The 16,225-nt window shown below is 44.7% G+C and overlaps 1 protein-coding gene across 1 annotated transcript in view; it reads left to right on the top strand.

Moving 5' to 3' along the window:
• Window positions 1–16,225, top strand: part of ANTXR2 (ANTXR cell adhesion molecule 2) — a 77,959-nt gene that overhangs the window by 9,748 nt on the left and 51,986 nt on the right. The window contains exons 6-9 of the mRNA XM_021529524.3: window positions 55–123; window positions 954–1,034; window positions 14,585–14,645; window positions 15,612–15,707. Coding sequence (XP_021385199.2) covers window positions 55–123; window positions 954–1,034; window positions 14,585–14,645; window positions 15,612–15,707 — 307 coding nt within the window. The remainder of the gene's footprint in view (window positions 1–54; window positions 124–953; window positions 1,035–14,584; window positions 14,646–15,611; window positions 15,708–16,225) is intronic.

Raw genomic sequence — 16,225 nt, forward strand, 5'->3', positions numbered from 1 at the left:
TGCTGCCTTGTTGAATTAAAAAAATGCTTATTTCTCTGTTCTGTGATGCCACAGGCAAAGAAATCCAGAGAGCTGGGAGCAAGAGTTTACTGTATTGGTGTCCAGAATTTTGAACCAGAACAGGTGAGAATAAGAACTTTGCTATTACAGAGTACTAGGCCGTACCTCAACCCAGAATTTTACAGAGTTAATGTTAAGTAGTACAGAAATTTAATTTTACTTACATTAGGCAGCGCAATGTCTTCTCTGGCTCAGGAAACCCACTCAGATGTATATGTAGACATAAATAGAATGTGTGGGTGTCATACTCACTGCCAAGGAGACCCGTTGGAAATCCCCTTGTTAACTGGGAGCTGCCAACGAGAGGGTGCAGGCAAGCCCCTCTCATTGGAATGGAACCAGGTCAGGCTACTGATCACATGAACAAAGGAGCTGTAGACAAGATTCAGACAGCGTATATGTAACAGTCTTGGGATAAGGAAATGAACACGGGATTCATGTCCTTCACTGGAAGCTGTTCCAAAGTTGCTGTGTCCCAGTGAACACTGTAGCTACTCCTGTTTGGTCAAAGTGGCTTTGAGGAGAGGTACACAAAAGACTCCTTCCTGCAGAAGATGCAGAGAAAGGGCTTTTAGTGAAAGGCACAGCAAACAGTGGCTGTAATTCTGGACAGAGGTACAAAATCACTGGCAAGATACAGGCCCTGAGAAGCTTCTTCAGTGTGATGCTTGCCATGATGACTAGCCACCATTTTTGGCTGCAGTCAGCTGTGGTAAGTCCTATAGTTCAGAAAACTCTTAGCTAGCTGTGAGAGAGCTCTAAAGTTTCCTTCTCCTCACAGAATTGATGAGGATTGCTTTTAGACTTCCATTTAAATTTTAAGGGTGTAAAGCACTGTGAGGAAATTAGTTTGCCAGATGATTCATGTGTTTGCATGCATTTTCTCTCCAAAGCTGGAAAGAATCGCTGACGTGAAAGAGCAAGTCTTCCCTGTCACTGGAGGATTCCAAGCACTTAAGGGGATAATCAATTCTGTGAGTACCAGGCAATAAGTTTTATCTTTCCTCAAGATTAGAGCATACTCTCCTGTCTCACTTCCAGGCAGACCTGGTTCCTAAGGTAGGAATTGCAGTACATGAAGCTCCCTCCCTCCCCCATTACCTTAGAGAGGCAGTTCTGTAAAGGAGCACTGCTTGCGCCTCCTGCAGTTATTCGTGCTCAGACTTCATGTAGAATTCAAGGACTGTTCACAAGGAGAGGGGAGTTCATGTGCGAAGTTGGGGGGATGCTCTTGATATATGACTGCTTTGGGTTTAGTCTGGAAAAAATGGAGACTGTTACTCTGCGAGACTTGAGAACAACTGCTTAAAATCTGGGGAATAAGTGCAATTTAGGAATTAACCAAATCCTTACTTACAGAGAGAAGTGTTTTAAATCCATGACTTTAACCACTTCTTATCCTAATAAGTTTTAAGCATGGAATGAAAAACTGTTGGTGAGATGAGGCCATTCAGCTGATTACTGTGGTTTTCAGGAAGGGATCAAAGAGAAACATTTTGTTTGTGATCAGTGGCTTGACACTGTTTCAGCTGTGCGTTAAGACACCTGTGGCTGTGAACATAAAATTTATTTGTCTCATTTTAGACTGAAGGCTGTATATTTTATGCAAGTTTAACAGTGCTGCTGCTGCATGTAGGCAGCAGAGTGCAAACAGGCTTATTGGCAGAAGTCAAAAGCAATAATGAAATCCTTTTTCTGAGAGAGAGCCCACTATCTTTCATTTCCCCTTCCTTTTCCTTTTCTTTTTTAAATAACAAAAAGGATACTACTCACATGCAGGATACTACACAGTCATGAATTTATCACTTCCTCTGAGCAGTATGGTTTTTGTAAATGCCATAATGCAACAACTTATTTTCCTTGTTACTTAAAATAAATACAGTTCCAGAATCTTCCTTGAGCTTTCTAAAGAAAATTAATCCATCTTTTGATGCATGGACATTTGTTCTCCTAAAAAGACAGGGCAGCCCATGTGGTACTGCCTAAAACCTTTACTATTTAAAATCTCATTTTGTACCATTTGAAGGACACTTGGAGGATTCAGCTGTGCTGCTGGTGCAAATGATCAAAGTGCCAGTGCTGGGCTTTTTTATAAGAGCTGAATGCTTAACCCCAGCTGATGATGTTACGTTTCCAAGGATACTTCTTTGCAAATAGGCATGTCAGGGATAAAGGAGTAAAGGCACTTGCGTTTGGCGTTTCCCTTCCAGTGAGGGTTACTGACCTGCACATGGGCACCTTCTGAGGGCTCTGGTCTCCGCACGCCTTTGGTCCTTTCAGGAAGCAGCAGAACTATGGTCACTTGAGGTTTCTGAGGAGCTCAGCTTGAGGAGTCTGTCATTCAAACACAAGGAAGGTTAGCATACACCGTAGGGTGTCCCATTACCCGCATTCTCAGCCAGGTTTTTGGGCAGTCTCTGGCTAGTAGCCTGCTGTGTCCATACCTCCCAGAACTTTAAAGCACCTTCACTTCTGTGTCAGCAGGGAGGGAAGCTTTTCTGATAAGATATGCCTGATGGTTTTTGCACAAGCCTCAATCCAGCTGCTTCTGACACTTAGGAAAAAACCCGTCTGTAAAAATCCCAGATTTGGGCATATCATAGCTGTAGAACAGGATAAAGCCCACGGAATGGCAGTGCATTGTTTCAAGGTAGCAGCTTAGCAGTGACAGGAACAGCAAAACTGATGCACACTGTTCTACAGCTTACATGCAGGGTCTGCTTCTGCAGACTGAGCTCCTGAGTTGGTTCAAGGTTTGTTTACAGCCCAGCCACCAGACACGTCAACGCTTGGCTTTTACCACAGAGCATGGATATAGGGTTTCTGATTGGTTTGGATTTTGTGTGTGTGGGGGGGCTTTTTCTGTAGGACATGAGTGGTGTCAGTATTAAAGGCTTATTTGGTATGTTGTAGTTAATACTCAATTTTCTTTGCAGGGGTTTGGAGTGATGTGACAATTCATTCTCATAACACTATAGCACTGATAAGTAGATCTAACTGAACATGAAATAGTCACGGTTTTCCTTTTTACTCACTATTCTAAATCAATTTCTGTGTGCAAGTTAGCTAGAGAATACAGACTCAGAGGCTCTGATCTAAAGGGGAAAGCTGATTTTGAACCCGATGAAAAGGAGCTAGGTCACAAACATTGATCAGTATTGCTCAAAGTACAGAGTCAAAGGTGCAGTTGTGAAAACCTCCATGAATGTTGCTGAACAATTTCTGTTCAGAAAAAACATTGTCTTCAGAAATGGTAGCAACCCAGCAATTAAAACCCCTGAGCAAAACTACAACCCAGAACTGCTGAGCAGGTGATGCAGGAGCCTATACTACATTGATCTCTCCAGGTATGAGACTATTTGGCTGCTATCTTGTTACTTTTGTACTGTATTCCAGGAGAGCTGAGCACTTATTCTACATTTGTTAGTGTTAAAAAAAAAAAAAAAAGGGATGAGTTTTAGCACAGACTATCTGTCGTACCTGCTCCTGCAGTTGCTTTCAGCATAAGCAACTATTGCAGTTTATTTTCTCTGGACAGATACACAATGTCTGTTTATTCATGACCAGGGATTAACATTCAAGATGTTTGAGATGAATATTAGACTAACCTTGGCTTAGATGCCAGAGAGCTTGCACTGTGTTTTGACCTTAGTTCTGATAAAGTCCTAGGGAAGTGAGAAGGGTTGATGCACCTCCATGCCATTGTTTCTGCTGAATAACATCCACTACTACACTAGTAACTACACCCAACTACACTACTAACATCCACCACTAAAAGTCTGTGCAGACTTGTGAAGAGGGGGCTGCTTTGCAAAGTTTCCTGCTCTGCCAGCATTGCTCATACCTAGCTTACAAGGTCATAATTAAACAGAGTTGTCAGTGTGAATAAATCTGAGCAAAACTCTAGAGCTTAAAAGCAAAATGCTGAAGGCAAGTTGCTGCACTCTGAGGAACAGTCACTGATGGGGTTTGGCTGATTATTACACGGAGTGAGCGAGCCAGGACAGGATGAAGGCTTTGGGAGGGCACAGCTTCTGTCACCATGCAGCAGATCAGTACTACATAAGAAAATGAAACCCTTAATTAAATTCAAGTTCTGCTAATTTGTGAGTGAAAGTTGTCTGGTTGTCTCTGCAGACAGAATTGGACAATGCTGGTACCTTGAAAAGTTTCATTAAGGGAACTCACTCAAGTAACATTATCACTGCATGACAGCTCTAAGTAGACAAACACATTTTTATACTGAAGTAAGTTGACAGCACTTAATACAGGAAGTTAAAATCTATTTTGTTCTTAGCAAACACCACAAAAACTTACCAGATAAAACTACAGGAACTGATACATGCAGAACTTTAGAGGAAGTAGGTCAAAAAGGGGTCAGCACAGAGTTGTTTTATCTTTCAGAGTTCCAAAATGTCTTAAAAATTCTATCTGGAAAGGATTGGAAATAGAATTGGTAATATCTCCTTCTGCTTGTTCATTTTACAGGTGCTCAGTTTGTTTTTTTTTGTTCATTTTACATGGGAAACTCACTGTTAAACATAATGGACAAAAAAAAAAAAAAAGTCAAGTCACGTGAAATGGGTAGTTGCATTGTAAATTGAAGCAAAATTCTCTCCAAGTTGGCTGAGCCTCTTGGAAAAAAGCCCTATATCTCAGCATAAACTCTCAGTTTGTACAGGAAAAGTTGCATATGGGGATACCTGAGGACCTGCCTCCTGGTGAAAGGGTGTCCAGGGGTGAGGAGACCTCAGGGTTTGCAGGGTGCAAACTCCCAGGCTGACATGGACTGACTTAGACCCATCCAAGGAGTGCACCTGGGACCAGTGAGGCCAAACAAAGCATTAAATGCACACTAGGTCCCTAAAAGAACCTAGATTCACCCAGTGTCAGACTCCGGCTAAAGGAGTATAAGCAGGGAGTGCTGTAAAAAAATAAATTGTTTGCTATAAAAGTATAAATTCTCTCCTGTAAAACTCTGTGGGTGATGGAGGGAAGTCTGCTCCTGTTGCAAAGAGCAGTCAGCAAAATCCCTCTGGCATTCCGATCCCTTTGGACACCTGTGAAGGGTATCAATGGAATATCCTGGGGGTTTCCATGTCAGCTGGATGGTTCCTGTGTCACTCGCTGTGCATGGCAGAGCATGGCTGCGTTGCAGTTACATGGCTCGGTGACAGCCAGCGCAGCGGGGCCCGCAGGGAGCGGCTGCACAAACCGTGCGTGGCAGCGGCACGCTCAGCGCTGCCGGTACCTCACCCAGTCACCTCTCATCTGCAGCGTGGTGACACTGTCACCACGCCTGTGCCCCGCTGCCCAGCACAGACAGGGGACAGGGGCCCCGTAGGCTGCTGACAAGACTTGGTGATGAGAGATCTGTCCCTGTTTGCCGTACTAACACAAAGCCAGCAGGGAGGGAAGCCCCCAAACAGTGTTGGACAGCCAGTTGGTTCCCAGGCAGGGACAAAAAGAAAGTCTAGTGAGAGGGAGTCAGTTTTGTTGAGGTAGGCAAGAGGTTTTCACGTGAGGAAAAATTTTAGCCTTTATGTTTATAAAAACTTACTTCACTGGCTTCCCAAAGATATGCTCCAGCCTCTCTCCATGAATTTGATGCCTTCTTTTCCAGCTGTGCTGTCAGCAGCACTTCCTCGAGCTGACCTGGTTTTGGCACTGGGGGAGGGTGAATTACTGAACTCCCATGAGTCCAACAGCATCTCCCACTGGTACCTGCTGTAAGGGAACAGAATTTGTGTTTAGGGAGGGCAGGAAACTTCCCCACTGCCTCAGTGGTGCTCCAGGGTTAGACACCAGAGATCATTGGTTCCATGTCTCCAACGTGGCTGCTGCCCGAACCCAGGGGCCAAGCTGCAGCTTGGGTACTGGAGCAGCATTCAGGGACTACATGATTTTCAAGTAATCCCTACTGCTGTGCAGCCCCCTCGAGCTAGGCTGACTCCCTGCACTTCCTTGGGCAGTGTGCTCAGCCTGCTCCCTCCCTTTCCCCTAGTCCTGTCCCTCCACCGTGGAGGAAGGGGGGGTCAGCCAGCTGACTGGACGTGGTTAAGATTTTTCAAGGCCAAAATCAGCTTAAACAGTTCATTATCAATTATACATCAACTTAATTGGATCATTTCCTGTAGGAAGAAAATATGCTCGGTTTATGCACTGGGAATCCAGGAAGCAAACTATTAGACCTTTAAGGAGGTGGGGGGAGGAGAAATGCAGCAAGTTATCATTAAAAGAATTATTCTGATTAAATCAGTCATCTTATTTAATCCCCTTGGACGGTCTAATCTTCAAGCTGCACTGGGTGCAAGGTTCAGAACTAACGCTGCGCTATGTTTTCCATGTGATTGAGACTGAGGAGATAGTTTTGGGAATTACTGCATGTAGTTGTTAAAAGGAATCAATGGCCTGGAATAGAATGCTTTCTGCTCTACCCTTCACTGCCATGCAGCCCTAAGTTTGACATTCTCTGACATATTACAAACCATATAATGTTCTCGTGGAGCACAGTGAGCTTGATAAGCCAGCACCGGCACTGACATGACTCCGGTTAGAGTGAGCGTGCCTGTGCCCTGTGATTGGGATGGGACTTGTCAGCCAGCCCTGCACGCCTGGCAGCTCTCTTACATAAGGGATGCTGTACAACTGGCTGCAAAGGAAGCAGTCACAGGTCCAAATGAAATCCAGCGACTCCTTACTGAGAAGTTTCTTTGAGCCAGATTTTTCTTACTAATAGAAAAAAAATAAATAGCCCAAACAACTTTCTTTCCTGCTATGGAAAGTCACAGTTAGTCTTGATTCTGAGTTACATTACTTGGTAAGTAATGGTTTTAGGGTTGTTTTTAGTAATTTGGGGGTAAAGGTTGCAGTGGTGTTAAAATACGCATCTCATGACCCGCAGTTTTGTCATCTCCATTTGCTTTCCTCACTGGCTGCCAATGAGGTGCAGCTCAGCCTTGGTGTAATTAGAATATTCTCACTAACCTAACGCCGCGCCAGGCTTCTCTCGGGTGGTGATTTTATGCAAGACCATATGTCTCAGGGATTTTTTTCACTCAGATAGGGGACAGGGTAGCAGCCTTCCCCTTCCCCTTGTTCTTTGTCCACGGCACTGCCGAGCAGTGTCAGGGAACAGGCCAGGCTTGGCAGCGAGGTGTAGTCACGGGCACAGATGTTTGGCAGCAGAGAATGGTAGAAACCATTAGATATTAACTGCTGCAGTTCCTGCTCTGACTTTGTTGGAGAGAAGCACCAAAATGGTGTTTCCTTGAAAAGCATGTGTTTCATTCCAAGTCTCCCTGAATTGATTGCTATCCACCTAGTGTGAGGTGGTCCTGCTGCCTCGTGCCTTTCTGCACAGATCGGCACTGGGGGAATAAATGACAGAGCTTGCTTGAACACAGCAGAGGCACGTGATGTGAAACCAATGCTAGAAAGAATGAAAAGCTGCACTTTGGAAACACTTATTTTTAGGAAGTTCAAGCATTAATTGCTATATGAACAGGCCAGCCTATCCAGAGCCTGAGGTCGGCTGCAGAGGTGCTTCTCACTTAAAAAGTCTGATAAAGGTTTCTTGAATTTAATAACAGAAATCAAGAGCTGTACTTAAATTTATTTCCTCTTGTGACCTACTCTAGATATTTTTTTGTTAAAACCTAATTCTGCCACAATTAGGGGGCACAAGTCCTATTTACATAAAAAAAGCAACAGCTCATGAATGAGAAAACCTGTAACAATGCCAGCCTGCATATGCCTTAAATTCTCCATCACCCTCATTTCACACATGTTGACTTTACATGCCTTAAGAGTCACTGAATTCAGCACAAAAAATCCTTCTCAATGCACAGTAAGCATTTCATTCTCTATAACAAAACCAGTGAGTCCAGCAAACCAATTAAACACCTCCTGCTTTACTTCTCTTTCCTTTTTTCTGTCTTAGCAGTAGTGGAAAAAAAAAAAGTTTTGAGTTAAAAAGAAAAAAAAGGAAGCAAGCTGCCAGTAATACTTCTAAGTGACTCATAGAAAAACAAACCTACACAGAAACACAGGGTAAGCCCAGTCCTGATGCAGCCAATTGGAAGGAATGAAGCAGAATAGTTTTCGGAACTAAACCAAGCACCTGGGTGAGCTCAACTGGACACAGCTAACCCAGCACTAGCACAACACTGCCTTCATCATCCGTTCCCCTGAGGAGATCCCCAGCCCCTGAGAAGCTGGGATGGGGCTCCAGAAGGCATTGACTCACCAGAGAATGGCCTCGCTCAGGAGCAGTGTTCTGTAGGCTGGGAGGGCTTTCCCCAGCTCTGATCTGGGCTTCTGGACCCCATCCTCATGGCCTGCTCCACCTGTGTATGCAGGAGCCCTGCTGTTGTCTACAATTTAAATAGCTGTCCCCCACACCCAGTAGCATTTCTGAGCAGCTGAACCAGGAACTTAAAGGTGCAGGCAATTCCTCATCAAGAAAAGACCCACAGCTGGCAGTCATTTAGGCTCTTCCTTCATGCACAAATCCAGCTGAGGCACAGAATGCACAACATAGATTTAAGCACTCTGTATGTTATCAGGGCCCTCCCAGACATCACCTTCCATTACTGCCCCCCACCTGCCATACATTTATGACACTGACCATCCATGTGTTGCAGTGACAAATACATAAAATTGCAACTGTGTCTTGAAATATGTATCCTGATGAGAGATGTAGCTCTTTATGAGGCTGGTTTTGTGGTTACCTGCGGGAGGAGCTTGGCACAGTACAAGAGGAAAGCACATCCTCATGGCATGTCACACCATCAACAGTGTTTCGTTTCTAGCTTTGTTTTCCTTGAGGTTACAGTTTTACTCAGCAGCTGTTCTGTTTGTAATTTTCTCTAGCATTCCTAGAGAAAATTACAGACCCCTCGTTTGGAGGAGACAGAGGAAAGAAAAGGAAGAAAGAAAAGGAGTCTCCACAGAAAAGCTACTACTGCCTGCAGCTCTGAGGCTGCAGAGGGCTCTCAGGGCTGTGCTGCTGTCTCTGGTTTGTGCACACTTTGGCTGGCAGTGTGTCCATGGACTGCGCTCCAGGGACAGGCTTCATGCACCAACCAGGAGATAAAGCTGCAGGGACATTATCTGTGCACACACAACGTGTGGAAGCAATCCTGTTGCACTGTCAGGGGTTTTTGCATAAGCCTTGCCGTACAGCAGTAGAACAAAGATGAGTTTTAAAGGTGAACATCTTGTTTTTTTTATAAACAGGTTCTGGAAATAGTAAGTTGGATGCATTTGTTCTGTTACAGGACATACACTTTGTTCCGAGATTCACGCTGCCTTTCCCCAAAAATTACAGCAGCCTGATTTGTGGTCAGCTTCTGGTGAGCACTGATGTAAACAGAGGTGCAAGTTTGAGTGGATCCACAGGGAGGAAGGCCACTGGTGGCCCTGGAAATCCTCAGCTGTTCAGAGTTGTTAGCATGCTGAGTCTGACCAGAACATGTCAGCAGCCATCTCCTTCCAGCAATTCCTGGTTATTCTGACCTCTGTCCCAGGAAGCAAATGCTTTACACAGCCATGGAGCATTTTCAAGAGTTGAAATCATTACCATGGTTCAGTGAATAATCCAGCTGTGATGATGATCTACCCAAACCCTGTATACAGTGTACAGTTTTGGGCAGGAACAGATGCCATGCGAGTTATGATTTATGGTGCTGCCTGCTGCCAGAAACTTTTGAACTGCATATGGGGCTAAGCGAAACCGAGTGAGGTTGCAAGACAAATTGACACTTAGCGTATTTTATTAATTGTCTCTGTATGGTTGAGCTGCTTATGGCTTGTTACTAGTGCATTGTTCTCACAATTTCACGGAACACAACCTTCATTAGAGTCCTGGAAGAGAAAGTTGTTGTTTGTGTAACACTGTGCCGCCTGGTACAGCTCTGTTCCACAGCATGTGCTGAGGGAATGGCAGGCTAAATACGCAAAAAGCTGCAGGAGCCATCCTGCTTTGCTGTTAAAACACTGAGAACTTGGAAGAGGCAGCAGTGAGGGTGGAAAAAGAGTCCAGGCAAACCCAGGCCTGGTCTGTGACAGCTAAAGAGGTCCTGGAAGATCCACAAAGCACATTTTCCACAAGTAGAAATGTTGCATAAAGCAGGGGAAAGATCTCTGGCAAGACAGAGTTGATAAACTCTGTGGAGTTTGCAAAGACCATGAGCAGTGGGGAGCTGGATGTCAGCCTGTTAGTTGGCTGCCTTTGTGCAGGGTGCTGCAGGGACATCTGCCCTTCCAGGGCTGATGTCAGAATTTGGGTGTGGGGTGTTTCTGCATCTCGGAGCTGACAACACCCGAGTGTGTGGTCAGACACCTGCAGGTCAGAAAGAGGCAGGATTTCTCCAACAGTTCTAGTGGGAGGAAATGTGTTAGTAATGACAAAACTGGGAGTCCGCTGCTTTAGAAATGGTGAACTAAAGTTTTTGTGAACCTTTAGGAACCTTCTAGTGGGAAGTGTGTAGAAAGCCATGAGGCTGGATATGGATTTTAAGTACTCCTTAACAGTCAGAAAAGTCTGGGAAAAATGCACTAGGTGAAAAGTAGGGCCACATGGAAAAGCTGGTAAAGCTTTTGGTAATGGGTAAGTGGACCTGATAAATGAACTTCCTACAACTATTTTAGGAAGATTTACATGTGTGCTTACTTGTAAGCCACTGAAATAGCCTGAGGACAGGTGATTTAAAGCTCCACAGCCCTAGTTGGGATGGCCATGGTGTTCCCAGAAGAGCTGGGCAGCCCAGCAGCTGATTGACAAATGACCCTTTCAGCAAAGAGAAGCTTGTTTGGCAAGGTAGGACCCAAGATGTGCCAGTGAGTTTGCATCAAGGGTGAGTTGGCTTGCAAGTGCCCCTGGGAATCTTGGAAGTCTCTCTTCTGGTAACTTCTGCTCTTGGAAGTGTTCTAAAATGATCAATATGCTTTACTGAGAGATGCTGTAGGAGCTGCACAGGTCCCCTCAAGAGCCTCAAGAAGGGATTTCCCTGAAGGGATGGGTGGGAAGCTGCCCTGCAAGCATCCATCCCTACGGAGCAGTGCCCGGCAACAGTGTCAGTGTGGAGCACAAACTGCATTTGTGCCACTGGTTCTTGTGCTGGCTGCTTTCAGAACTGGCCCTAAAAACCACCAGGGTTTAAAACACAAGATGCTTGCTTGCTGCAGTGTGGCAGCAATATAACAAGTCCTGAACATGGAGAAGCTATAGAATCATTTCCTCAGCAGTTTCTTGTGTTGCTGTTGAACAAGTGGATGTCTGGGGCCTCATTTTTGTACAGTCTAAGAGACTGCCTAAGAACAGAGCTCCACTCCCTTCTCTTGTCCCAGCAGCCACACCTTTGCTAAAGAGCTCACAGCTGTGGTCATTTTACCTTGCTAGACTCTGGTTGCAGCTGGCACCATTCCCACACTGCAAAGGTCACCTCAGAAGGGGAAGAACACCCTCTAGCCTTACCACAGCTCTCACTTCTGCAGCTGTGAGACAGCAGGACAAAGGCTGACAGGTTTCTGCTCTACTTTGCACTTGGGTTTGTGGGGAATTGGCTCTCTCTGGTGAAGCCAGCACTGGGAGGAGGGAGAGAGCAGGGAATGAGAGAAAAGCCTTTGTGAGCCTGGGAGCAGAGTCCTATATTTGGTGTGGACCTCTGGAGACAAAGTGGGTAACATAAATTCTCAGAATCTCTCCTTGTATGCTGTTAAAATAAAACACTTAGTCTTATTTGAATTTACTTTATGTCAGCAGAGTATTTGACTATTCTATCCGAGGATGGCCTTATAGAGTTATTATTTCAACTTTTCTTGTGGGCAGTGGGTTTCTAAATAATGAATTTACAGTGTCTTGGATTATCCTGAACTGGAAAAAAGGGAGCACTGTAGAGATTTTTTGTGGACTTTGTTTTGGTCTTGCTGACTTTGCAGCCCAGGTTTCCATATCAGGATAAAGTTAGTTTTAAATTCTAAAGGATGGGGGTGTGAAGGTATATTAAATAATGCACATGGATCATAATGAAAATGGGCAAGATGCCTACACATCAGTTCTCCGCAGGGGAAAAAAAACTTTCTGTTGGAGTGCTGGAGTGCACTGTGCTGGCTGGAAGGAATGGCTTGTGTGGAGAGGGAAAAAAAAGATTAAAACAGGTAGAAAAGAGCGAGTGGGAACAAAGAAAGGTGTCAAGTTTCTGTACCTTCTTCTAAAATGTGCAAATACGTTCATTTCCCGCACAAGTGAAAGGACATGGAGCAATTGCTGTATTGAAAATACTCTCAGCTTCCCATGGTGCTGGCAGAATCCTTGTGAGACAAACTGTACACAGGGCTGGTGCTCAGGACAGCTCGTGGGCTTGGACCCTGCAGAGAATGTGATGGCTTTTGCTTAACTCTGGGAAAACTCAGTTCTGAACAGTGTTTCAGTATTGCTTAGAGGGAGTGTTAAGGAGAACCCAGAGCATAAGCAGAGGTTAAGCAAAGAACTATATCTGTGTGCTTCTGATTGGCTCCATCTGAATCCAGTTAGCCCTTGACAGGTTTGATGTCTGCTTTTTAAACAGACTTGATCCTTGAGGGGAGGGGCTTTTGGGGACAAGGCAGATTTCTCTACCAATTTTTTCTTTTCCAAGTGTGGACTATCAAGAGGCTTTTGGAAGGATAGAAAGCAGCCTGACAAACTTACAAACCCCAATTTTAGTAGTTTCAGTATAAGCTTTGTTTGGGGGGAATTGGTAGATTTAGGCCACTACCCTTGCAAAAAGAGGGTCTCTAAACAGTACAGCTTGCTTAAGCTAAGCAGAGGACGACAGGAATAAAAATAATGAAAAATTATTGTCAAAGCAGTTATTTCTAGGAGCAGTATTAACATCTGGTATTTTCTACTTTAGCCAAGAGCATGCATGAAAATGGATTCCATGCAGGAAACCAGTGTATCCTGACCCCTGTATTGAAATTTGCTTGTTGTGTCTGCCCCTCCCAGTTTGTTCTTAAATCCAGAGATAGTTAAATATATCCAGGTAGGTTTTTTCCCTTATTTACATTGTATTTGGAGGCACAATATTAGCAGATTCACTCTAGGATGTAAAGAACCTAGAGAAATACTACTTTGCAAGGGAAGTCAGGTTCTGTCCCATACTGTCTTCCCCTCTCCCTGACCTCCAAGTCATACCATTGACCCTTCCTCAGACACTGGGCGAAGGGGCCAGGACAGGGGTTGGAAGGTTCTCCCTCTAAAAACAAAATTACTGAATTCTGTGCCACCTGCTGGATCTGTGCTTCACATAAAGCTGGCCTGTAGTCTCAGCTTCACTTGCGCTATTTATCTGAGTCTTCAGTGAAAACAACTGAACGTGCTTTTGCAGCAAAGGAATAAAATGCTACACAAAATATTCCCCAGCCCCCAAACAAGCCACTGGAAGCTTCTCTCCACACTGTAATAGGAATCAAAAGGCTAAAGCCCTTTTTTGGAAGCAAGGTCCTCAGCTAATACGAACTGCTTGGCTTGCACTGAACTCTGGGCTACATTCTTTCCTAAGATCTCTGTTGCTGTGTCTCATCCAAATGCATGTGCCTGCAACGTCTCCATTTTTAAAAATACCACTTAATATTTAACATGGGTTTTAAAGCACTAAAAAACTAATTTGTGCACAACAGTTTGTGGGGAGAGAGGCAATACAGGAAGCGTTCAGTGAGGCAGGGTGCCCTCTTTCCTCGAGCTTGGCATGCTTCTTGTCAGAACAGTGGCTACATGATTGCTTCTGCTAGGCCTGGATACATAGCAACACGAACCACTGGGAAACATGACAGAGTGTAGAGTCCTACTGAGAGGAAGGCAGGAGTTAAGAGTAGGACAGAGGGACAGTCCTAGGAAGTCAGGGCAGCTCAGCAGCAGGCACAGACCTGGCAAATGGAGATACAGAGGGGACAGTAACAGGACTCGCAGCTGTGCACGTGATTGCAGGGACCTGAACCGATGCCATGGAATGTTTACAAATGCGTGCTAAAAATACCACTTACAACAGGAAGAGCTGAAGTGAGATCCCTGTCCAGTGGCAGGCAGCACAGTCAGGAACACTGCTGTCACTGTGCCTCTCCACACAGGGCAAGGTGCCAGCACTCAAAATAACCTGCACTTGGCTTGACCAGGCTTCATTGTTGGAAGACTGCTTTTGACTGGATTAGGTTTTGGGTCAGGCTCCTTGTGATTGATTTTTGCCTTAAACATTAGGATTTGGGTTCATGGAAAAATCAGGTTAGGGATCTGGATATCACTGTATTTTAAAGGCTCTCCAGAGCTGAACAAACTAATCCAAGCTTTAGGAACTCCTCGTCTTGACTGTGCAGGTGTGCAGGAACTGCTCATGCTTAAGGCAATGTCCTACAAAATCTGACTTACTAAACCAAACCTGTAGCTGTATTTGTGATCTAGGGAAAAGCATTTGTTTTAAATTAAGATTGCTCATTGAAATAGTGCTATGAAACATATTTGTAACTATTTCCTCCTTTGCAATAGGTCTTGAAACAATCATGCACTGAGATTTTATATTTGGAGCCATCCAGTGTCTGTGTAGGAGGTAAGGTTTTATAATTTTAATATACTATTCACTTATAGACTGATTTCCCCCTGTTTTATCCAAATGAAAACAGCATGACTCTAGAATAAAGGATATCTAGCTCAAGTCCTCAAGAGGTTAGAGAAACATGAGATTTCTCTGTTGACTTCTTATTCTCCTCAGAGGAGCTGGCCACCAGGGCCTGCTTCTATAGCTTGGGTAATGCACGTCAAAGTAGGAGAGCCTTTACCTGCCCCTCTCCCCTGAGTCTGCTCTGCACTTATCTCAAACCTGCCCCAAAATCTGTGGAGTGTAAGAACAAAGCACATGACTGCATTTTTGAGCAGCAAGAGAAATATATTAATGAAATAGAAGAGTTGCCCAGAATTTTAAGGCTTTGTCCTCTTTCTAAGTTTCACAATCCACACATAGTTGAAGATCAATCAAAATAAGGTAGTTGCAAAACATTACTTGGACATTTTTGTGAAAATGTTGATGCTCTGGATGAAGTCAGTGGCCCTGGTAAAAAAACTCTTTTCACTCCTCCTCTGCACAGCTCAGAGATAGTCTGCTCCTTAGGCAACTTGCAGAGAAACAGTGCTAAGGGGAAATGTTTTCTTAATCTGGCACTTCAAATGAGTCTGATCTGGGTTTTGGGAGTCTTCTTGTTCTGAGTTTCCTATTTCTCATTTACTGAGAAAGTGTGTCTTACTGTGCAGCTGAGCCCTGGATCCTGCTGATAGCCTGAATCCACTTCTAATTTCAGAGGGCTGTCTCAATAAAGATTTGGGAACAAGTCTTGACTTTGCTGATTTATAAGGAGAATTCAGTACAATGCTTCAGGAGAAAAGGAGATCTCACTAAGTTGGAAGCATTACTGTGTTGTGCTTTGTTTATTGCAGACTAAATGAAATTGCCGCGGTCTGAGTGTAGGCTACTGCAGTGCACTGAGGTTTGGTGATTTTATGTGTTTGCTTTTCCCTCCAGAGGAGTTTCAGGTTGTTCTCAGAGGAAGCGGCTTAACCCTCGGTGGGAGAGCCAACAGTGTGACCTGCACCTATCAAGTGAACGGAACGACAATCCGTAAGTGCGGACGTCTGCCATCATCTGCTTGTGTAGTCCTGTAGTTACCTCAGCTCATGAAAACTCAAAGAGAAAAATAGCGAAGAGGAGGAGAACAGGAAAGCTCTGAGGATTAGTAAAGGGAAGAAAGTTGTTTCACACTCTGCTCAGTGGTTTCAGTTTGCTACCAGGTGCCTTTAGCTGTGAGCGGTGTTGGTAACCCCCTCGCTGTGGGTATTAGCATGGTGAGGACTGTTTGGCTCCTGACGTTTGGGCAGGCAGATGTTAGCTGATGAACAAACCCATGGCTGTAGTGTATACTGACTGAGGTCCCTTTCTGCATGATAATCCTGGCCAAGACATCTCATTGCAATTCCCAGAGGCACTTACCTTGTTTTTTGCAAGGTCTCTGCTGGTCCTGGGTGGTGTGCCAGGTGTGCTGTGGGTTTCAGGGGCACTCCAGTCCTCGTCCTGCAGCAGCATAGAAAAAGGCCAGGTTAGAACAGTGATGTATTCTTTCATGGTCCATGAGCTCTGTC

Source organism: Lonchura striata, chromosome 4 (assembly GCF_050655825.1).
Source record: "Lonchura striata isolate lonStrDom1 chromosome 4, ASM5065582v1, whole genome shotgun sequence".
NCBI lineage: Eukaryota > Metazoa > Chordata > Aves > Passeriformes > Estrildidae > Lonchura > Lonchura striata.